General features: G+C 33.2%; 1 protein-coding gene across 1 annotated transcript; it reads left to right on the top strand.

Moving 5' to 3' along the window:
- The first annotated feature begins 354 nt into the window (after positions 1-354).
- On the top strand, positions 355-23421 carry LOC124367729 (helicase domino-like). Its single transcript, XM_046824806.1, has 7 exons — positions 355-567; positions 16260-16363; positions 19226-19814; positions 20271-20455; positions 20572-20757; positions 21473-21613; positions 23129-23421. The coding sequence occupies exons 2-7, from the start codon at positions 16268-16270 to the stop codon at positions 23366-23368; spliced, it is 1437 nt and encodes a 478-aa protein (XP_046680762.1). The 5' UTR covers positions 355-567; positions 16260-16267; the 3' UTR covers positions 23369-23421.
- Positions 23422-25393: the final 1972 nt, after the last annotated feature.

The raw sequence follows: 25393 nt of genomic DNA, 5'->3' as shown, positions 1-25393 counted from the left end.
CACTTAAATTATTACTTCAATATTTAGTATAAAAATAATAAGATACCGTATACGAACCGAAGCTTGTGATTCTTTCAAATAATTACCTGTGATATAAACGCAAAATTATATATACAAGACTATGTATTTACTTGTGGGTTTTGGTTTTTACGCATTTTTACTAATATAATCAAGTTTACAGTAATAACAATAGTACTTTGTATTAACATACAATAGTACTCAAGCATCTGTAGTGATACTCTTGTATATATTACTAGTTTTAGTGGTGGTATTTTGTGCGCTTTGGTTGGTGCAGTACTATTTCCGGTTTCCAAATGATGCAGTCCATGTCATACGAGTGGAGAAGATGACGATAATCGACAAAGGGGACGGGATGGACGCCATGTTTTTCAATAGTGAGTGTCCTTGAAGCTGACTCCGGGTAGAGCTGTGAAATATCATTATTGTGTTAGATTTCATAGTTGCGAGAAGTTATAAAAATGTCAATCAATCTAAGTTATGTTTGTTAGTACTATTATTTTGTAATTTCGAAGGAAGATCACTCGGATAACAAGGGATTTAAAAATGGTGAGTTTGTAATAATAAAGGAACCTCTCGTTCTCAATATGGCGGAGGTGCTGTGGATGGAAAATTTTACCTCGTTGAATTTCAACATCATACCTTATATTACGTCACTTAAATTTTGTGGCTCTTCAATAAGACTGTTTTATTTTTTATAAGTAGTGAATTAGATATTCCATCTATTCATTCAAACACAAATTTCATAAATCTACATTTTTCATGGTCATTGATATTTTCAGTAATGGTTATTTATAAGTATAAACGTTGCTTCGTAAGGCTCCATATACAATAAAATTTTAATTTGCTAGTATTAATTTTATCCTTATTGGGACAATGTTATTTTCTTTCGATGTAGATCTTAAGGGTTCAAACAATTAAAGGACATAAGGGAATTTTGGGCATCCTCTTTGTTAAAATTAAAATAAAATTTGGATTAACCTAACTTAAAAATGAATTTTAAACCTAAGGATTTTCGAAGGCATTTACCATGCAACCCATTATTTTTTTAATTTTGCCAGGATTAATTTTATTTAAATCTTATAATTTAATTTATAAGTTGACTTGCAATGTGTTTGTAAAATAATCTAGTTTCAATTCAATAGGTTAATATTTGCTCAATCATTCACCCTGACTTATATTGAACTAAACAAATTGCAGGTGACATCAAAAGAAGATACACCATGTTTTTCCTTTTTTTAATATCTTCTCTTGAACATTATTATTTTGTAGAAGGTGATTATCACATATTAACAAAATTATTTAACATGTTTATGTTAATATGCTATTGAAGGGTAGACTGTAATGAGTGGCCTACACACATTGACTGGCCTACACTTATTCGATTGGTTTGATTGTTTATACCCAAATAAATATTTAGATATTACAATTTATTTAAATTAACATTTAATTTAAATTTATTAGTTACAGTAATGTAGCCTATTCGTGTTGCAAGGTGTCAGACACGTTTATCCTTAAAAATATTTAAAAGTATTATTAAATTATTGATTTAAGACAAAAAGAAAAGCTGAACTATAATTTGGAATACCTGTAACTAGTGATGTAGAATTTCCTGAGAACTTAAAATATAGAGGAAATATTCCCAGGGTAGCCTATATTGCTGGCAATATTCCTAAAATTCAAAATTTTTGGGGAATTTATGATGAATTAGCAAGATAGCTAAAAAAACTTTAAATTAATAGATAAAAGCAGTAATTATGTGGTTAAATGAAACTAAAAAATTGAAATATGTTTTAAAATAAATTAGTCTAGATAACATTTCTTGGAATTTATAATTTAAAAGCAAAATCACTCGAATTAATAGGTCAGTGTGGTTACAGCGTAATAAAATGAAACATAAACACTTATTTGATTAAAAATACTGTTGATAGTATAAAAACATCAGAAGAATTCCTTCTTTTGTCTTGTAAGAACAAATTTCCCCATTAACAAAGCTCATTGTATTTAAATTGCCCTTAAGAGCAAAACTGTGGTTTATGATCAACTTAAACAGGTTTCTTTATTTGAGCATTCCTACTTTCCATTTTAAATTATAAATAAAATATTTGTGTATAGCCTAGTTTTAGTTTTTGTATCTGGACTTCAACTTCTAGTCAGAAATAAAGACATTTTTGTTTTTTTTTTAATGTTTTAAAGATCAAGGGATTAACTTCAGCAAATATAATAAGCTATACCCCTATTGATTATTATAAGATTAATGTACTAAATAGTATGGCAATTACTGGCTTAACAAATGCAATTTGTAAGTTAAAGCTGGAAAAACATAAAGAAACAGTGAATTTATAAAACATAGGTTTTGAATGTTGTAGACCTAAGATGTAAACATGAGTTCAAAGGAGAAATTACTTGTTGAAAAATGCTTGGTTTTCAAATGCTTAATTAAATGGAAATTAATGCATGTAATGATGTCTGGGATTAATATTTATGAATTTACTTAGTTAAGTTGGTTTTAAACTTCTTTAACTGTAAGTAAGTAGTAAAACATTGAAAATCTCAAATTTTTAATAAATTCCCAGTGTTTGGGAATCTATACGGGCCAAAGAAATATTCGCGGCAATATTCCCATTTCATAAGTTCCCTCCCACTCGAAATATTCCCGGTCCACATTACTACCTGTAACTTAATTTGGGTCGACATTTTGGTTTCAGTAGCTTTAGATAAGCTTAAGAGTAAACTTGCATAAGATTAGCTTATGAAAGCTTAAGATTTTGTTTGCAGTACAGGAAACGGCTACCGCCATAACTGAATCAGGGCACTAAATTATGAATTAGAAATATCTAAACTATCAAATGCGAAAACATTCTAATTAGCCTATACTTCCTTCCAATTCATTATTGCTAGCTCTTTTCGGGTAGGGTACGATAAGCGGACCCGGTTTATTATATCGAAATTGGCAAACGATATTACTTAATCATAACCATCGATATCAATCGATACTGATTAATTATTTTGAACAATTAACTTAAATAATCTATATCAGCAGCTGTAAACACTATAAAATAATACAAGTCAGTAAGGTAATATTTCAATTTTATATACGTAACATTTGATTATTAAAAATGACAGTCAATTTTAGAAAACTAAACGACATTGCTTTGGAAGATGATAAGACATGTTTTTCATGACTTCAACGTGTTGGACTCGTGCGGAAAAACCCATTATGTGAAATTTATGGGAAAGAAACAACTGTAACTGTGAGAGGAGCAAATATGGCCGTCTTCAGTTTTCCTAATTTTGGTTATAATAATTTGTTTGATCACTGTAAATATTAGATCCATATTTTAATTTAACACATATGATTGTTACTTATTGGGAACTATAGATACTTTATATCGATTGATAGTCTAGGATTTGAGTTGCAAATATTAGGTATTGATGATTACATTCTTCGATATAAAAGACCGGGTCCGCTTATCGTACCCTACCCCTCTTTTCAGTGTATTGAATAACAGTATTGTTCCTAATGAATTCAAACAAAGTAAAATAATTGGTATGATATTTGAAACGTTTCTCCTTCAAAATATTAAAAGGTAACTAAATTTGACACTGTATTTTTTTTAAATTTTATAAATACATGTAGGTTTTTATTTATTATAAAATTATTACTTGTTTTATATGCAAAGCCAGCAGAACTACACTGTAATTTTAAAATAGCTATTACATAATTCGGTTTGACATTTTGGTTTCATTAGTATAGACAATCATCAGTACTATGATTCGATTGTGGTGGCATCGCTAATTAGGTCTATACCGCAGCTGTATTCAGAATTGATTGAAGTTATTCAGAAACAGTAAATTTTCAACAGGCTAGGCCTACATGATTTTTTCTTTAAACTGTAATACTGAGTGATTAGTTTGTGTTAACAACAGATAGGCTATTTTGTTGTAATGCTGTTTAAGATAAAATCTATTTGTACTCTGCTATTTAAATTAATTTGTTGTAATAGAAGCAGGCTATGATAGAATGTGATGATCAGACTTGGTTTTTATACTGTTTAGCTAAATCATTAGGCCTGTTTAACCCATTAGCCACTCAATATTCTTGTGCCCAACCTGTGTATAAATCCGATTAAATGTATAAAAAAAATGTGAGAGTTTAGTTAAACTATCACAAAACATTCACTTTTATTGCTGTTTGGTTAACTGAGCCATTGCTTTTTTAACTGTTGAAACAGGCTATAATGTACTGTCATTTATACTAAAGTATATAGGCCTAAGATATTTTTAAATTTCGAGAATAATTAAAAAAAGTTGTTATTATTTTGTAAATTTTTAAAGCGACATTTTTTTTAGTACAAACAGTTATAATCTATGATGTTTGGTGTAATGTTATAGGAAATTTAATTCTTTAAGTGGAAAATTTAATTTCATTGATTTATTTTAATGTTTTCTATTTTTACTTAGATTTTGGTAAAATGTGACATTTGTGTTCTTACACAAATCCTAGCAAACACGAAAAAAGCGCAAGGGTATATAGTATTATACCTAGATTCACATTATTTTTCTAGGGTTAATACATATTTATATGTAGGCTATAGTATATGATATTTTGTTTAGTTTTAACCCTTTGAGGACCAGTCGATTGATTTCTGGACGTCAAAGTTTTTATGATACTTTGAAATAAAATATTGTGTTACCACAGCTGAGATTCTTATTTCCTTATAAAGTTGATTTCATACTTTATGTAAAAACATGTTTAACTCAATTAACAATATCATTGAAATCAACTACATAGCTGTTATAATAACGCTATCAGCTGACTGCTGCTCGGTTAGTCGTTCCGCTTCACAGCGCTAGCTGACAGTGGACCGACGACGCGATGTGACTTTGCTGTTTGTTTATGTCATTTGCTAGTCGGCTTTGTGTTCGTGCTGCACGTGTACTAAATTTGTATTCAAGTGTTGTGTTATTTATATTTATTTACGTATGATTTTGTGAAACTATTTAGTTCTTTTTTATCACAATGGATTACGATAACTTGAGAACAAGTGAACTTGATCGTGAGCTGGACGCAGAGCTTGATTCAGACGAAGCAACTAACCTATTTGATGATGACCCAACGTTTGATCCGAATCAGGCATCAACATCAAGGGTATTTTCAAATCAAGGTAGGCCTAGTCCTGTATTTGGCTCAGATAGCGACAGTGATTACTATGATGTGCCTCGACAACCAAAGCGGCCTAAACAACAACCTAGATCTATGCTGGTACTTTTACCTACATCTAGGCAGAGAGCTGTATTTAGCGATGAATCTGATGATGATGTAGGACCAGAAACTGTTTAAATAGTTCAGATGAAAATGACAATAGTGGCCAAAACCCAGACATTTGGGAAAAAGTCAGTGAGAATGATATCAATGCCACACCTTTTGTTCACAACTTTTCGTATCTTGAACAGCCTGGTCCAAGGCATTGCAATTTTGATCCCAGCACCACAAAACCAATCAAATACTTTGAGCTATTTTTTACTACCTCCCTATTGTCCATGTTTGTTACTGAAACTAACAGGTATACAACACAAAGTACAAGAGCAAGACGGAATAACATTTCACCACGCAGTAGATTGAAATCTTGGTCCATGGTGACACTAACAGAAATCAAATCTTTTATTGCTGTTATACTAAATTAATATGGATTTAATGGAAAACCAACAATCAAGTCATACTGGTCTAAAACAGGCTCTCAAATAACACCTTGGTTTGGTAAAATGTTTCCACGGTCACCAGCAACTTTCTATTGACGAAAGCCTTATAGGCACCAAAAACCAGACATCTTTGGTGCAATATTTGCCAAATAAACACCACCACCGCTGGGGCATAAAAATGTGGGTTTTGTGTGATGCTATTTCTAAATATTGCCTTAGCTTTTTTTGTTATAAAAGTGCAAGGTCACAAGACGATAAAGATGAGATAAAGCGAAATGAATTAGCCTATTCAGTAGTTTCAAAGCTTCTGGTAGCCTGTAATTACTTTTACAAAGGATACCTTGTTTTCTGTGACAATTTTTTTTAGTCTACTCCTGGTGAAGATGTTATATTCCAAAAGTACCTTCTTAACTGGAACTATTTGTAAAAATAGGAAGGGTCTTCCTACTGAAATAAAAGATAAAATAGAACCAGGACAATCAGTTTACTGCAAAAAGGAAAATACAGTCATTTTGTCATATTGTCAAAAGAAAACAAAAACACCCTGTTATTTTAGTATCATCCAAACCAGAAATAAAACAAGTTGAAGTCACTTAACAAAGAGGTGTGGAAGGGAAACTACAGACAAAAAACCATCAATAATTCAGGACAACAACCACTACATGGGTGGTATAGATCATTTCGACATGATGTTTTACACATACTTGGATGAAAGGCGGACCATAAAGTATTGGAAAAAGGTTGCCTTCAACTTTTTTGTAAGAATGAATCTAAATGCTTATGTTATATATAAGGAAAATTCTCTGAACAGCCTAGTAAAGCCAATTTCAAGATATCAATTTATAGTGAGCATTTTTGACAGTGTAAGTGATGAATGGTTTGCTGCAAAACAAGTTGCTCCTGGTGGTGGTGGTGGGAATGATAGGGGACTGAGAGGCCTTGAAAGATTACCTGACAACATAATAAAGACTTGTTGGGTCTGTAAAAAAAAGGGCCAAGATTATGCAAAATCAAGAAAAAAAAATCCAGATTGGTAAACAGTTTGTGTCAAGAGGGCTGCCATTCTGTGTGCTTTGGAAAACATATCTGCAAATAAGTTCCGAGTGAATATTGTGTACATAGTGTAACTATTCCAACTATATTTTTTTTATTATTAGGACTAAGACCATCTATGTCATGTACTGATCTGCAGTGACTTAGAATGCAATGTAAGTAGTTTTCACTTCCATGTACTAATGTCTTCCTTGCATGTTTTAGAATTCGCTATATTTTGAGCTGTTATTGGTAAATATATTATATATTTCTTTTATTTATAAATCTAGGATTATGATTTTTTTGTCCATGTTCTAAATAACATATGGAAATAAAAAAATACGTTTTCCACAGGTAAAATGTATTCAGTTTTTCTGTAAAAGAAATTGAAAATGATTTTAACACTTTTTTTGGTTATATATGAGATTTGAACAAGTAAGAGTAATACTTATAAAACATGCATATCCAATCATTGCATTTTATTTAAGTGGGATACTTATTTCTAAACATTTTGACACATATTTCACAACAATATCTCTTATAAGAGTTAAGTTATAAATTTTTTTCCTAAATGTCTGTAAAACTAGCAAAAATCACTTTGTGCTGTTTTGGCACCATATGCTATATATGCATATGAACATTTTAGAAAATGTAAATTTTTGGGTTGGCCCTCAAAATGTTAATATATAAACTTTATTATTTGAGGCCATACTAATGTTTAAACAAAAATTTAATAACGTATGTCGTCATCATGGTACCTTTTCACGATCGGTGTTTTGGTACCACGCCGGCCATCACGAGACTGTACGGTGATAAGTGGTCAGTTGGTTAACGTAATTCATTGAATAAAAGAAGTATTAATATTAAATTAATTAATTAATTACAGTGTATACAAAATAGACAAAGTTTAAAGTTAGCGTATGAAAAAAAATGAAATAACAAGGATTGAAACAATTAAATCAGGAAACAACATTCTTGTGAAGTCTCTTAAGCCTTTGAGTATCAAGAGCCGATTTACTTGTCTCCCTAAGTAATAATGAGAAGTGCAAAGGGCAGATGAGGTCTGCCTGCTGGTATTTCTAAAAAATGCTGGGTGCTGACTGAATCGGCTTTTCGAATATTTATTGTTCTGTTAGTAAATGTTGACATGTAAATAGTAGCTTATAAAAGGTCCATACAATTACAAGGCATTGCCGAATATATTTAAACAAAATCATCCTGGATTGTGTACATTTTGAAAATGTTAATTATTTGTTAGAACATTACAGATAATACCAAATTTAAAGAAAGAAAAACTTTGGTATAAAAATAGTTATTTGAAACTTAGAATTTTTGCTCCTGGAATTTGGCACCAGCTGCTGACTGTGGTGTTGCGTGATTTTACAACCATGGATCGCGATACTTTGGAACATTCTAGTCAAATTTGGGATGTTTTAGATAAATATATATCTAGTGAAAACGATGCAAATGACATTGAAGCTCCTGATATACCTTCAGACATTTCACTTCTTGATTTTTCAAGTGGCAGTGGTGAAGAGTACGAAATGGACCCTAATGAACTTTCAAGCTAGGGTCAAATTACGCTGGTGCACAGTTTGCTAAAGCAAAAAAAGACCGAAGCAGAGTTTGGTGCCCTGGCTGTAATACAGGTGTGCACAGGGAATGTTTCCACTTATTAGAACAATTCTGGAGACCCCTTAGGCCTGAAAGAAAAAGAAAGGCATGACAAAGCAGTGACTCAGAGTAAACAGGGGGGAAAATTGTGTATATACTTGTGATTTTTTCAATGTTATAGTTTGGTTTTTAGTTTAACCCTTTGAATGCAGGAGCATCGCTGTCAGCGATCCCGCATTATATGCAAAAAATGCCAGAATCGCTGTTATCGACTTCTGCAGTAACGCTTATATTTTATATAATATTTATCTAAATTGGCTCAATGACACACGCATTCCAAAGGCTTCAACGTAACTTTTGATGTAGGTTTTGTGGCATTAGGGTTAGATTCTGATTTTTACGGCGGTTGTAAAGTGAGCACGTCAGTCGAGTTTAGAATCGACCGCTACGCGGACGAGCCGTCACAGGTTTTGGTTGCGCTGCTGTTTATTTCACAAATGATATTGAAAGTTTTTAAGTGTAAATGGGTTTGTAGTGTTAGTTGTTAGTATCTTCAAATTATTTCGTTTGTGTATGTTGTTCTAGTCTGTGTGTAAGTAGAACAATGCCGCGAGTTGCCGCGATCGTAAGCAGCTAGTACTTTACTAAATACGTTTGTATAGTTTTTATGTTTTTTGTGTTTGTTCAGTGATATTTATAAACAATGAGTCGTAAAATCATTGCTGACAATGAAGACCTAGTATTGCAGGCATTAGGTTTAAGCATTATCAGTGTAGACAATACACACAGTGTTAGGTTAGGTTAGAAAATTTCTAGTTTTGTAGTGGTTCACATTTTCATATTTATTTTCCAAACTTTATTTATAAAATATAAAAAAAATGTTTATATGTCTTTTTGTAAAAAATTAAATGGAGTATAAGATAGAATAACTAAAAGTGAAAAAATAAAATATTTCAATAACACTAAGTTGTGTCACAATAAAAAACTATATGTTTTTAGCTCATAAAGTTTTTGTTAATGATTTTTTTTTATTTGTATAAAAACGTTAATTAAGTGATCAATGTATTATATGTATAAAGAAAATATATTTATCTAAAAAAAAAACAAAAACCCAAGACATTATACCAATAAATAAATTTATTATGAATTTTTAACCGGACCCATGCAGAATCAGGCATTTTCACTCTGCATTTTATGCATACCATATAGCAAAACGCTGCGGCACTCAAAGGGTTAAATATAAACAAAGTGTATATATTTGTAAAACTTATTAAATTTGGAATAATATGGCTATTTAGAAACTGTGTTTTTGTGTACATAGTGAAATCTTGAGTAGTGGATTTTAGGACATGACTACATTTTGAAACTTTTTTTACTTCGGAGGGCTACATACCTGAACAGACAAGAGGGCAAGTACAATACTGTTATACTTCTTTTATTCCTTTTTGTTTTGCGAATACATTGATATATAACATGAACAATTTAATTACATAATTGTATTTTATATGGTTTTTTAAAAAGAGAACTGTAAAAGCGCCAAAAAAGCTGTGGCACTAAGGGAGTGGGTATATGGCACTCAGAGGGTTAACAATGTATTGGGCTATTAAAATCGGCCGACCGATTGTTTCGGACTTACTAGGGTACGCTTTAAGTGATAACGTGGCAGAGCGATAGTAACCGCGAAAACAAACGGTTTTTTGTACTTAAGTATTATTCAGTCGCCGAAGTGGGGTCACCGTTAGTCTACAGAGAAGGCCTGTCCAACTCTTATTCGTTAGTGAAAATAGTGTTTTGGAAAGATGTATGTTAGATAGATAGCACAGACCTAAAATGTACAGTTTTATAAACAGGTTTAAGAGTTCAGCTCGTTGAATAATATAATGTTTGACGGTTTGGTAAGAGATGCAGCCCGAGTTTTTGAGTACACCAGAATTCAGTTGGATTTATACAAAGCTTAATAAGATACCTTTTGGAGAAGAAAGTAGTGGATTAGTTACAAGTAACATTGAGAAGGGGGCGTTTGCGTCCTGTTGCACAGCAATGACAGAATGGGCGGTAGGAAAAAAATTTAATGTCTAGAATTGGTGGCGATAAGCGCCATAGTGTGGTACTCTCCTGCCGCTCATGTCTGCCATTGTCTTGTGTCAAGTGTTCTCTATATGTACAACACAAACATTAAACTTTTAAGTCTCCGCTCGATCAAGCGCTCACAGCTTACCACTCGTATTGCGGCCGAGGCCTCTGTTGGTCTATGAACAATTGCTCCTCACACACGTTAATTTTCCCTCCATAAGATGCATCACCACCTTTCTGGCATGACCTTTGCCACTAAGCTCTCCCCCTTTCCCAGAATAGACTGTAAAGGCTAGACAAATTCCATCAGGCTCACATAAAGAGTACACTTTTATACTGTACTTATGGCGCTTTCCAGAAATATACTGTCTGAAAAGCAGACGGCCTCTCCATAGTACAGTACCTTCGTCGAGGGAAAGTTCACAGCCAGGGTAATACACTTCTTTCATTTTATTGTTGAAATAATCTATCAGAACACGGATTTTTGATAATCGGTCATCAGTTGGTTGTTGATTGTCTGAGAAGTGGAGACTCTAAAAATTAACAAAAATCGGTCCCTGGGCATTTCTTCTCTTACAAACTGGAAATTAAACATTTTATCAGTCTTCCAATAATCATTTATTCTGTTTAGTCGGACAGTTCCCATGTAGAAAACCAAACCTATAAATATTTTTAACTCGGCCACAGTAAGGTCTGACCACTTGTTTATCCTAGAATTTGGTTGTAAACTGTCTGAAAGAAATGCTTCCCAAGCATATGCATTAGTTTTGTCAACAATTGTTTGTAAAAATGCATCATCTAATAAATACTCCCACCAACCAAAAGGTGTGTTGTCTTCAGGAAATGGTACCAGTATTTTATTTTCCTTTGTAAAGGGTATATCTCTCAAGCCTGCAGTTCGGGGTTGCCACTGTGGGTTATAGATTATGTCGTTGTTATCAACGTCATTGACGGTGTCGTCGTCCTGGTCAGACGCAACATTGGGATCTAAGTCATTGATGGTGTTATCCTGGTCAGACTGTGCATATTCTTGTGCTTCGTCAAGGTCGCTGTCATGGTGACGTGGCGTGTTCAAGTTGTCTGAATCTTCTGACTCACTTGAATAGTCAATGCCGTCATCACTGTCTAATAGCATTTGGTCTATTTCACTACTTCGTTCTACACGTTCCATTATCACAAATAACAAAAACACTATATATAATATACACTATACATCATGGCTTATCTCAACCAGCCTAAACAAAGTACAGCACAACCCAACAACAAAACAACAGGCTCACATAACCTCTTAGTGTTCACTATTCTGTTCTATTTCACTGCTCCGATCTACACTTTCCATGATCAGAAATAACAAAAACAAAAACACTACATATATACACAAAACATCATGGGTTATCTCAACCAGCCTAAGCACAGTTTAGAACGTATGTCAACTACAAGCTAACAACAAAACAACAGGATCACTCAACCTATTAGCGTTCACTGACCTATTTTCATACGCCTTTTCCGAATGCCTCCGATCAGAGGCGGACGCACCCGACGAAAGAATGCCAGGCCTCCGATCGGAGGCGCCCACAGTGAACGTGTTAACTTCTTCAATGACAGATATCATATACCTGGGGGCATATCTACAAATCCTTTAAGTATTAGCGAATCATTTTTGGTCAACCACAAATCTGTGTTTCTGTAGGGTTGTTCAGTCAAGCATACACAATAAAATTACACTCTGTCAACATGATTATCAATGTGGTTAATGCGTTAGTGAATCTAGGAAGAAATGAATTACATGAGCTAGATTAGTGGGGGTGTGATGTAAATAATTGTTAATTGGGAACAGAGAAATAAATTTAGTTATAGCATTTTTAGTTTCTCTGTTTGCCATCTAATTATGCATTATATTGGGTGCATGTGATACAAATTGTAAAATAGCTGTAAGTGTTTGTCATTCATTTTCTAAATGTTGTAATGTTCTAATCAGTGTTTAGTTAAATTAGGTTTCAAAATAACAAGTAATATTTTGTTGTGAAATTTATAAATTAACCTATTAGAGCAATTGAAACGAGGTCATGACTTCCATACCTACAACACCCGCCATGCTTCAAATTTTCACCTGCCATTACATAACACTGCTATATTTGAAGGGAAACCATCCTACATGGGCAGAAAAATCTTCAACCATCTTCCTGAAGATATAAAAATGCTAAGAGGGGTTCTCTAGCCACCCATTCTACACGATGGATGAGTTCCTGAACTGGAAAAGAGGAGCTAAAAAATATAAACTAACCGTGTAATATTTTACGCCATTGGATTTCTTGTTGATTTGTAAATAAAGAATTTGTCTATTGTCTATTACAAAAAGTAATTTCATATCATTATTTCATAAATGAATTATTAGATGTACTACAGTGCCATCCGATGGAGGATGGTCTATAAGGAGTTGGGCAAAACATTTTAATGTAAGCATAGCCCAAGATGTACATTATTTTTAACAAACTGTATTTAATGTGAAGAGTCAATAACTAGTACCTTAAAAACTATTTCTCAAGTCCAGTATTCATTTACTAAATTTAATTTTCACAACTTGTGACAAGACGAGAATATTAATCTACCTAGAACAGGACCTATATTGTAAATGTTTGAAAACAAACCAGTGTGATGTTGAGTGAACCTTTTCAGGTTGCATTAGTGGCATTGCACTCTACTAATTTTATGTACTACTCGAACTATGCTCTAATTTAAGATTTCCTTCTGACTCCTTGTGGGCCATCCCCCTGACATGACAAATAAAAAATGTTAATTACTTCCTAAAGTAAATTTATAGTTATAGGTTCAGTAATAATTTACAAAGTTTTATCGCTTTACCTGTAATCATTCAGGAATTATGGAGCTTGTGTGGGACTTTATTTATACGGTACTTACGTATTATATTGACCACACCCCTACATTTCTCCAAACACAAAAATTCAACAAAAACAAACATTACCAAACAAAAACTAAACTCTTTATTGAAAAAAACACACAAAACTTGTTTTTATTCTTGATCACACTCCGCCACCCAAAATGCGAGTGCCTCCGGCCATCAGCGCAGGCTTCGGCAACACCTTTGGTGCTGCTCCGCGCAGGGAAGAAAAACATCCCTCGAGATAGTACCTATCAGTAAAATATCAAATTCTAGAGAGGCTGATCAGAAATATAAATTGAATTGTAATGGAAAGGCAATTATGTACTGTGTAAAAAACGTAATAAATCATGAATACTACTATTATTGTTATCGCTGGAGAGGCAGGTCGCTGAACCTTGACCAGGGAGAAGGGACAGGTATTGCGATAAGATAACACAAAAATGATGTAATACTATGGGATAAAATGATGCCACTTCTAGGATAAAAAAAACTATGAACTGAAAACATAACCATTATATGTTATTATTATAAATACTGTGTAAGGGTCATTCCATATGAATCAACAGACTAAATAAAAATAATGTACTTGACTAAATCAGAATTTGATGAAATTTGGTATAAAGGTAGTCCTTATATAGATTAGGAATATTGCCAATTCTCCCCCCCTCCCCAAATATTTCATATGGTTTGAAAGTTTCAGCTATGTAAAGTTTCTCAAAATCCATCAAAAGACTGAAAGAACATATTTTGAAATCACCATTGCTTTACTCCTAATTGAGCTAGAGAGGTAAGAATGGTATCATTTTACTCAGTTTTAAATGCCCTTTTCTTTTGATTTACAACACAACATACTTTTTGTTAAAAAATTTATTTTTGAAAAATATAATTACAAATTTTCTCTAAAAGCGCTTTTAACAATTTTTAAAATTTCTACAAATAGTTTATATTTATGGTAATTCTAAAAATTTGAAAGTGGGAGACTAATGGGTCCATAGTTAAATAATAATTTAAGAAAGTTTGTTTACAAGTGTTTGTAAAAATTTCATACTATCTATCCTCACTTTATTTAATTTCATTATGATGTTGATTATTATCAGAATTATAATTTCAGTACTAGGGTTGCTCCTAATACAGCAATTTAGTTATTTACAAAATAATTAATTTGAGTTGATATGTACAACAAAATATAGTGCAATCTAGCTGAAGAGGTTATTGTCTCATCAGATACACAATTGAGTGGACTAAGATGTTTTAGACACAATCTCTGAGCATGGTGAAACAACTCCAATCTCTGAGCATGGTGAAACAACTCCAATCTCTTGAATGCACTATGCAGTACAGAGTGATCATAAGCCATGTTATTCAAACGACAGTTCTCGTGGTACTACCTGTGCTCAAAACATTGACTCCCCAGGCCACGCTCACACACATTGGATTAAATAGGTTATTTCGGTCATATTAAATTTTTTTCCCCTCAAACTTATTTCTTGAGGTTAGACATCAAATGTTTAAGAAGCAGGGTTCTTGGTCCAGGAATATGCTAGTTACATGTTACAATTTACATAGTTTTTCAGTTAAATAAAATTACTGTAATAAATTTAAACTATTAGCATAGTTAAACTACAAATATTTTATTTATGTAAATAGATAATGACAGTTTATAGATAACCTGTACATTTTGTACATGTCAAATAAATTTTGCAGTTATGTTAAATAATAAATTTGAAGTATTAAAGTAGTTATTACACTGCAGAAGTATTAAAAATCACCCTCCATTCTACTGTTTATTTTCTTTTTGCACTATTTTATGTTATATTTATGTTGATTACCTTGCTAGATTTGCTCCAAGACAGCGACAATGAGGAGAAAAAGTATAAAAATACTTTACACTATATAATTATGTCATAAACACAATAAACTTCAAAAATATTACACTGAGCACTGTAGGCGCATACAAAGCATGTACACAAAGTCGTCACTCTCCCATCGAACTGATGAATACTTTGACGTCAAACCTGTGTTATCGCAGCCATCTGTTATTGTTATGTTTAGGCTCAGGAATTCTAATAACAGATAACATGCAGTCTCAAGATAACAATTCTTTCCTGTCCTGTCTATACCCTGTTCAGAACCATGACATCTAGTGATGCAGGTTTTAAAATACTCAGAGTGAATCGCGGATAAACTGTATAATATAAGTAAAAGTACATCATGTTTGTATCTATATTTGCATGTGCAAAAGCTAGAATCTATTTACTGTCACTGCAATAAAAATTGTTCCTTAAACACTATTATGACAAAATCATTCTATTTTAATGTTTCAGTATTTAAAGATCAATTCAATGTGAACTATAATTTACATATTGTTTCATATAAGTTTTTTTCACACCTATATTTTTATAAACTTTTTATCGTACAAAGATCACAGATACATAAAACGCATATGGACATGAGCTAAGGTATAAAAGGGTAGGGTACAGTAAAATCTATTTAAGCGCCTTCGTACGAAGTTCCCTAGTAAAGGTAGTAGCATGAGTATATCCCATTAGACCTGTACTGCATGGTGAACTTGGAACCGACTATACACAAGGTTGAAGACTCTTAGAGCAATTGGTAAAACTTTAAAAATAGTAGTAAATGTTAATAAAACAATACTTTTCCAATATAGTTTATTTTTTGTCCAAACAAGGTTGGCAACAACCAGGCCCAGGAAACCTGTCCTTGTTTTATAAAAAAAGCCACATTGGAAAAATATTGTTTTCTTAACATTTACTACTATTTTTATACTCAAGGTATTTATCAGCTTGTCGTAAGTGATTATAAAAAACATCACTCCTAGTAGGCTAGTAGGCTTGTAATTGAAATCTCAGTAAGAGTTTTTGACCTGTAGGCTATTATCAAGTTTTGTCTGTTACAGAAGTAAATATGAGTGGGAATAGAGGAGAGGCAGCTGGGGTCGGGGGAGGTCTGCATTACACCAACTCTCGTCTTGCCTCTGTCCCAGCCCCCAACCCTTCCTCTGTGAGTAATTTCCCCTTTCATAGATGTTGTTCATTTGTATGGTTTTTTATTTAAGGATTATGAAATGTGGCTTTTACTTTGTGTATACTCTTTGTTATTAAGTTGTTTCTGTGATATATATCTATATTAAAAGAATTTCTTGATTTTTGTGTGGCTATTTTGAGGTATAATCTAAAACTATTGTTTTATGTATTATATATTTGGTATCAGACAGCCGATATTTCATAGATAATTAAAAGACTCGCTGATACTCTAAAAAGTTTGTGCTTGTTATGGATTTGACTATAGGACTCTGACCCATTGGCTTCCAAAGTTCCAATGTTAATCTTGTGCTAGTATATTTGTTTACATTTTAGAAACATCTTTCTTTTTGGAATTTTTTAATTAATTTAAAATTAAAAACAAACACCAATGAAAATTTAATATTAATTGTATGAGGCTTTTCATTTTCAATGAAAACATCATTAGGCCAACATAACTGAAATCAAAAGTAGTTACAATTGTAACATAAACAATTTTGTACTCAAATAAAAGCACACTTATTTTTTACACTGAGGCATTCTAGGATTTCTTTAAATTATTTTCATGTTCTTTTTTATCATATTGTAAATTATTTCAATTTTGTAGCTATTAGATAATGAAATGTCTTTACTTTTCTTAATTTTCTTTTATAATTTTTTTTTATAAAGATCTTTGTAAAAGCCTATGGATTGAACTCTGAAAAGGTGCCCGTTTTTTGAAGGGGGGATGAAATAGGATAAATCTGTATTGTGTTGATTTTCTGTATATATCAAATTCTAAGTGGTCAGTTTTATTTCTTATAATTAATAAATCTATAAAATGGGAAATATTTTTTGTGTTGATTTTATTTTATATATATATATCGAATTCAAAGTGGCCAATTGTATTTCTTACAATTAATAAATCTAGAAATGGGAGTTGGTGTTATATTTCACAAGTGTAATCTAGGGTGCAAACATAATGCATAGTTGAAAAATCAAAACAAGTGATGGATACATGCCAAGAGGAGGGAGGGGGGTTCTTTGTCTGTTTAATTTTTTTGTGTATACAAAATTTGTTTAGGTTTGTATTACAATTGAGATTTGAACAGGTTATATGTTTGAGGATTATTTAACACATCCACACTGATGTGGGCCTCTAGCGTCTGATACAAATCTTTGTTAAAACCTGACGTGGGACTGTAGAGGCCCATGTATTTTCATTACCTCAGCCCAACATGGGGCTCTAGAGGACCACGCTTTGTATGATTTCTATAGTTAGTTTAACCCAGCCATACTTTCAATAGACATTCAAGCGTATCATACATCATTTTAGAATGGCTTTTAATGCTTTCTACGTAAATATATTTTTTCATGTTTAGTTGGCAACAGTGGTTCCTAGAGGTTGAGGCAACAGTCTAGAGCTGCACCCGGTGCATTAGGAAAAGCCCCAGTGATAGCAAGGCAAGCCATCCTTTGGTTACCAGCCAGACCAGCTACCACCATCTTGGCCTCCATTTTTAGTCACCAGACAACACACAAAACACCAAGGTCTGACCAAGGAGACATAAAGCTAATACAAAAGCTTCGGCTTAAGTCCCCAAGACCCACCTATCACGTGTCTGCATTGTATTAAGACCATTTCCCTGTGGCGATAACCCTTTGAGTTCCTCAGTTTAGGACCCTATCAAGGATCATGCCCGGATACTTAACCTCAGACTTTAACTGAATGGAAGAACCTCTCAGTAGAAATTGACCAATGCCCTCCAGCTGACGCCTCCTAGTAAAGGCAACCATGGCAGCCTTGGTGGGGTTGACTCTAAGGCCCATCCGGTCACACAAGTTCCCCACCATGTTCAGAGCAGCATTGGTCAGTTCCGTTGCTGTTGTGTGGAACTTGCCACTCACAAAAATCACATTATCATCTGTGTATCCCTGTGCAAAGATACCACTACTGTTCAAAGACATGAGAAGATCATCCACAACTAGGTTCCACAGGAGAAAACTCAAAATAAACAATTCCTTGGTTGTCAAAGAAGACCTCAAAACCTCTTGTCAACACCTTTGGCACAAGCTTTGCACACACCTTTTGCATTTACAAACTCTCCGACACTATCCCATGTACTACAAATGTTGTTAAGTTAAGGTTGTCAGTGATTACCCGGATACTTAACTAACAGTCTGAACTCAAAATTTTGCTCACTTGCTGGACGTTCTCATTGGTTCAGGCTGTTGTTGGGCGTCCAGAACGGTGCTAGTCGATGACCTTCTGGCCTTCCTTGGAGGTCTTGAGCTACCTTCTGCATTTAGATCTCGAAATGTTGTATTCTTCCCAACCCATAAACAAAACTTGAGTGACTTCACTATATTACCCAACTGGACCAGCATGCTGCTATAAATAGTCGCATCATTATCAAATCATGTGCATTTACATAATGCACTCTGTACAACTGATGTTAATGAAGGGGTAGTTGTTGGGCAAACCAATATGACTCCTTCTCAATTATGCTAATTTATTTTGTTTAACTTATACATTATCAGTGTATGACCCTGACTCAAACTGGAATAAAATGGTAGGAGCGTTTCCTTGCTCCAGTTGATTTTAATCAAATGTGCTATTGCCTTTCTTGAAATATCGCCTATTAGATTTGTCAGTTAATTTTCTTTGGATTTTTATTTGGGCTATAAATTGTATAGTAATCATATTTATTAAAAAGGATTAATGATTTATTAAAAACAAAATGAAAATTATCCAAATATTACTACTGAAATGTGAAAGGTCCTAAAAATACTTCTTTACATTGTATGTATGAAATTAAAAATTTTTTATAATACGAGCACTAATTTTAATGTTTATTTGTAGATAATACCCAGTACACCTGGAAACATGACCAGAATAGTCACATCGGCATCAGACAATGCAGCAGTGGCTCGTGCCAGTAATGGACTGCCCAATGAGTCACGAAGTATTGTGGACCTGCTGAACAGCTCACCAAACTTAATGAGTTCATTGACATCCCCCGGTCACCACAGAACACAAAGTGGAATGGCCCTGGAAAGTGGTGTGCGGAAGCGGAAGTTGTCCGATACGGGGGAGGACATTGGTTCGAGACGGAGAAGAATTGCGGAACACAAGGCGGTGCGTTTAAAAAGAATACAGAAGGAATATGTGGAACATGTCACGGAGTTGCTGACTCTGGAAGGGTGTAGTTTACCGGACGTGTATAGGAAACGGCCGGCTGTGTCTGCGTTGTTGAACTATTTACAGCGTAACCGGTTGGATTCCACCAATGAGAAAGAAGACTTGACTGCTTTCCTGGCACCCATTGCCCAACCGCTACCACAATTGGAATTAAAGGCTGCAGTTGTGGCGACACCTGGAGGAAGTCAAGTTGTCCCTTCAACTTCAACACCTGTAATTCAAGACTCACCCAAAATTAACCTGTTTCAAGGTTGGTGCAATCTTTTAAACTGTGTTAAATATTGAATATACTCATATTAGCTTGTGTTGTTTTAGAAGTATTTATCAAATGAAATAATTCTTTATCTTTTTCATGTAAAAAAAGGTTTAAGTACAACAGAGTTGATTTTTGTTCAAAAGAGCTTTTATCGAAAATTTTATTTTTATTCTTATATTTAACATGTAACTCAAATGGATAGTCTTATGACAAGTAGGTAAAAGTAATTTTCTTCAATTAATGATTCTCCCTTGAGTAAAAATCTCACTTGATCAATTAAATTTATTTTTAGGTAATAGTTTTATTTTCTTAATAGTTCAATTTGTATAAAAATTAAGACACTCCTATTTACTGATAATGCTATATTTGTGTTATTTAAACCTACATTCAATGTATTTCCAATTAAAAGTGTGATATATTTAAAAAAAATTAATACTTTCCTTCTTTAAGGTTTTCCTCCATTGGAGCCTACGTCCAGTACTGCAGTCTCTCCAAGCTCTGACAAGAGGCAGTCATCTCCGTACAAGAGTGTAACTCCGAACAACAACAACAGAGCACCCACTCCTCAGCGGTTGCAGGCTTCACATGATTCCCCTCTTACTAGCCAAGAACAAATTGTGGAAAAGGCCAAACAGGTTAGTTTTTCATTGGAGAAGAAATTTCCTTTGAATTGACTTTAATATCTGCAAAACATGTTTTTTAGATTATGAGGGAAATTTAATTTTACTAAATAAATCTCTTTTACTTACAGGAAGCTCACGTAATGCAAAGGATAGGTGAGCTGCAGAGGGAAGGGTTGTGGGCAGAGAAGAGGTTACCGAAGGTGCAAGAACCGCCTAGGGCGAAGGCTCACTGGGATTACCTCATAGAAGAAATGGTGTGGCTGGCAGCTGATTTTGCACAAGAACGCAAGTGGAAGAAAGCTGCTGCTAAGAAGGTAAGTGAATACTTCTTTAGGGTGTTGAAACCCGTTTTGGACTAGTGATACTTTTTAAGTTTCAGGTTGGGTTTGAGAACATTTGTTCATATTTTTATATTATTCAACAATAATCAATCCTAACTGATTCTATGAAGTAGTAAACAGTGTATTTTTGCCTAAATTGGTTTTCTTGGCCAACTACAATAATTTAAGTTCTGATTTTACATTGATAAATTTTGTCCCAGTTCTAACTCTTAATTCAATTCCAATTTATATTTAGTTTTGGATTCAAATAACATCTCAGATACTTGACTACATAATCAAATACCTTGATATTTTACAAGGACATTTAGTTTCACAGTGGTCACTTGGAAATAGTTGCATGACACTTGAAAATGCAAAGTGGTAACTTCTGCCTAATTGTTATTAAACTTGGACAATCACTGATTCTGAAATTGTTCTGGATTATTGAGGTATCTTCTAGTGACCATACTTATCCCAGATGCTTAAATCAATTTAAAATATAATTTTTATATCAATATTGTTAATCAATTATAACTAATTAATAAAGCAATTCATTGTTAATAGTTTTGTCAGAAGAATAATACAAATGTTGAATTCATACTTGTTTAGTTGTTTCAAATACTGGATTAGTTTTCTACAATATCTGTGTGTTGATGATGGCTTATTATATTGACCAGTTATATTCATGTGCAGAACAACACTGTTTCAGTGTGCGAAAATGGTCCAGAAGCATTTCCAGGACAAAGAACTGATGGCTCAGAAGGCTGTCCGATCCCAGGAACTGCAACTGAAAAGGATTGCAAGTTGTATGGCTAAAGAAGTCAAACAGTTTTGGACAAATGTAGAAAAGGTAAGATATTTACATAGATTGAAACCCAATTATTCTTTCTTTTTTTTTAACATTTACTGTATTAGTGATGTGTTTAAGCCGAATCTAGAATGTACCACATCCTCCAACAAAGATTCTGATTCAAAAATCAGTTGACAGGTTGCGATAATCGAATCTCCGTAGGTCCTAATAATTGGCGAATCTGCATTACACAAATTACTGAATTCTAAAATGTGTTTTACTATACTTTGTGTTTTAAAATCCATAAATGGATGATTATCGTACATTTGTAAATATCTTGGTTGTAGTTATCATTATCTATATTTACGTTTGCGCCATGGGTTTGCTGCATTTATTCGTGGATGACAATTGACATTACGAAAATTACTGATCGCGGAAGTGTGATATTGTTGTACTTTAATAGGTGCCCTATTTAACAAATTATTGTAATTTTGTAAATATTATTTTGCTTGTTCTTTAATTAGGTAAATTGATTGTGCTGAAAACTAGTGACAGTATGCAAATTACCTAAGATCGCTAAGACATATTTTAGTTGTACTTTAATTTTGAAAAAATGTATATAGATAACCTAATAAAGGAATTATTGTACTTTAGTAAATAATATTTCATGTAATAGTTTGTATTTGTATTCTTGTTCATACAATGCATGGGTCTGTTGTGTCAATCCGCACAGGCGGTTTGATATTCAGTTTATAAGTTATATAAATAAATGCCTATATTATTTACAAATTAGTCATATATTCTGGAAGCCCATATTACATTCTATCCATAAGTAGATATATGACTTTCTTAAAATATAATTATTTATATGAACCTCTGCAAATTCATTTACCATAGAGTGATATTCTTAAATAACTTTATATTATCAGACAGCCTCCAAAAGTTTAAGAATAACAGAAATTGCATTATAGACAATCTGATTAAAAAACCAAAAATCTGGAGTTGATTTTTAAGGTTCATAAGCGAATTTGAGATTAGAAAATTCTGAATTTGCCCATCACTACACCATACTTCATGTTTTCGCTTGTCCTATTACTCCTTTTCCAGATCTTTGTTTGTATGTCATAGCACTTTTTCCTTCTTTTCTATGTTTTCATTAAATTATGATCTTTTATATTAAATAATAAATGGAGGGAGTGCCCACATTGCCTCACCCCAAATGTTTCTGTTCTTATTGGTTTTAGTACTGTGTTCTTTTCCTAGAACCACTCAATTTATTCCACCTCAGTTGATTTCTTTTAGACCAGTTGTTCATGCCCCCAGTTAATAGACATACTTTCTATATACTGGATTGAATGTTTAATTGGTAGCAATCATTCACTAGAAATTTCCATGCAATCAAAGATTTTGGCTTTCAAAAAAAGGTAACTTTTTGCATGTTTTTGGTACTCGTGTAATTTTTCTAAAACAACAGTCTAGGTTTCCAAGTTTAATGTATGACTATATTTTACCTATTGATGATTTGTAATCTTCTTGACAAGAGGACTGTCATTGATGTAAAATGTGTTATTTCAGCTGGTTGAATATAAACAACAAACAAGGTTGGAAGAGAAGCGTAAAAAGGCGCTGGACCAACATCTTAGTTTTATAGTGGACCAAACTGAGAAGTATTCATCATTGGTTGCTGAGAGTATGAACAAAACTGGAGCAGAGAGCGTTTCCCATTCGGTGGTCTCTTCTCGAGCACCTTCACCCTCCACTTTACATCATACGTCCGATGGTGAGTTAAGGCTTAATGACATAATACTTGTGTAACAGGAAACAAATGGTATATAAAAGTAATGATGGATCTAATTTTCAATTAATTAAATCTGGTGTTACCCAGGGATCTGTCTTAGGACCATTCCTATTTTTAACAGCAATAAATGATTTCTCAGGTAATATACCTTGCAAATCAGTATTATATGCAGACGATACTACTTTAGTTTGGAATGGAAAAGACATGGGAAGATTGCAAGTAGATCAGAATGTATCAATGAATATTGCAGAGAGCTGGTTTAAAACAAATAATTTAAATATAAATAAAAAAGACAGAATCAATTATTTTTTCACTAACTAAATCAACTGAAGCAGAGTCTATTAAACCACTTGGCCTATACTTAGACATCAGTTTGAAATAGGATATACATATACAATACCTTTGCAAAAAGCTATCTAAAATAACTTATTTACTAAGAAAACTTAAACTTTGTGTTAGTAGTGATATGTTGATCAATGCGTATTATGCTTTTTTTCACTCTCAGATTGTATATAGTGTTACTTTATGGGTAAATAGTACTAATATGGAAAGTTTTTAGATGGCAAAAATATTCTATATACGAACAGTAAAAGGACTGGACAACCGTGAATCTTGTTTTCCCATTTTCAAAGAATTAAAAATAATGACATTTCCCATGTTTATATATATTTCTGTCTAATAAATGTAAAAGAAAATTTGCATAAATATAAAATTACATCTGATGGGGGGGGGGGGTGGGGGGGGGGGGGGGTGGGGGGGGGGGGGGGTGGGGGGGGGGGGGGGTGGGGGGGGGGGGGGGTGGGGGGGGGGGGGGGTGGGGGGACTGAAGCATTTAGAAATTCATTCAAGTTATGGCAAATACAGATAAGGAATCTGCATCTCAGCTAAATTAAGTAGACTGAAGCATTTAGAAATCCATTCATGCTCTGATACATAGAGAAATCTGTATCTCAATAATTTAATGGGATAATGCAAACAAAAGGGTTTATCATAAATATTTTAAAAAACATATCGATAATTTAATATTTTTTTAAGTAAAATATTAAAACTAATCTTAATAAATGTTATACATTGTAATACTAAAATATCATTAACTATTTTGATGTACACGTCTTTTAAACAATATACCTGCTTTGTAAGTGACAATTAAACCCAAAAGTAACCATAAATAATGAAAAAGCTCTTTCTCCAAGTCTTGTAGAAGCATTGGAAATATACAACAATCAGACGTTGAATTACTACTACGGAAACGGTGTTGAACTCTATCAGAGCATGTTTGACAAAACAAAGGAATAGATTTGACTACACAGTGCTGCAAACAATCGACAATCACCGCAACTGTTTTGTTATTGTAGCCTGACTATCTGTGGACCGAACTGATTAAGCGTCGTCAGCATTCAGTGTTGGAGGAGGCAATTGCATTTGTATCGTGTATAGTTTACAAAAATATTTTTCTATTTATAGGTTTTATTGTTGAAACTTTATGACGTACCACTTGAACAACTGTTATTTATTGCAGTTTTTAACCACATGAGAGATGGAAAACTTGTATTTATGTCTGTCAGTGTCTATCTGTTTACCTCTAGAATGAACTGACCTATCACATGAAATTTTGCATGAAGCTTTTTATATAGGAAACCTTGAAACTCAAATATGGTTCAAGTCACTCAATGAGATTTCACTCAGCGTTAGTGAACATTCTTACATTTGTCTTATAGATAACAATGATAGCAAAAGTACATCGCTGAATAAATCTTTATATATATTTGCCGGGCAGATTGCGCTACGGCACATAATACAAAGTGAACTGATACTTAAAAGCTGTTAATACTGTCAGCTGAAGTTCGTCAAAGAGGCAGAAACATTTAATATTTAGTAAATTATTATTGTAAAGTGCTTGATCAGTAGTGTAATGCAGATTGCATAGAAGAAGTTATTGCCTAATTTTCTGTTTAGATTGTACCAATGGTCAATAAACTATATAATGCAATGAAAATACTATTAAACGCTGTTATAAAACACCTCATTGCAGAAAGCCGTGA

This window comes from Homalodisca vitripennis, chromosome 8, assembly GCF_021130785.1.
Source record: "Homalodisca vitripennis isolate AUS2020 chromosome 8, UT_GWSS_2.1, whole genome shotgun sequence".
Lineage (NCBI taxonomy): Eukaryota > Metazoa > Arthropoda > Insecta > Hemiptera > Cicadellidae > Homalodisca > Homalodisca vitripennis.
Note: the sequence above shows the minus strand (reverse complement) of the source record. Positions and strands in the feature narration are given on the sequence as shown.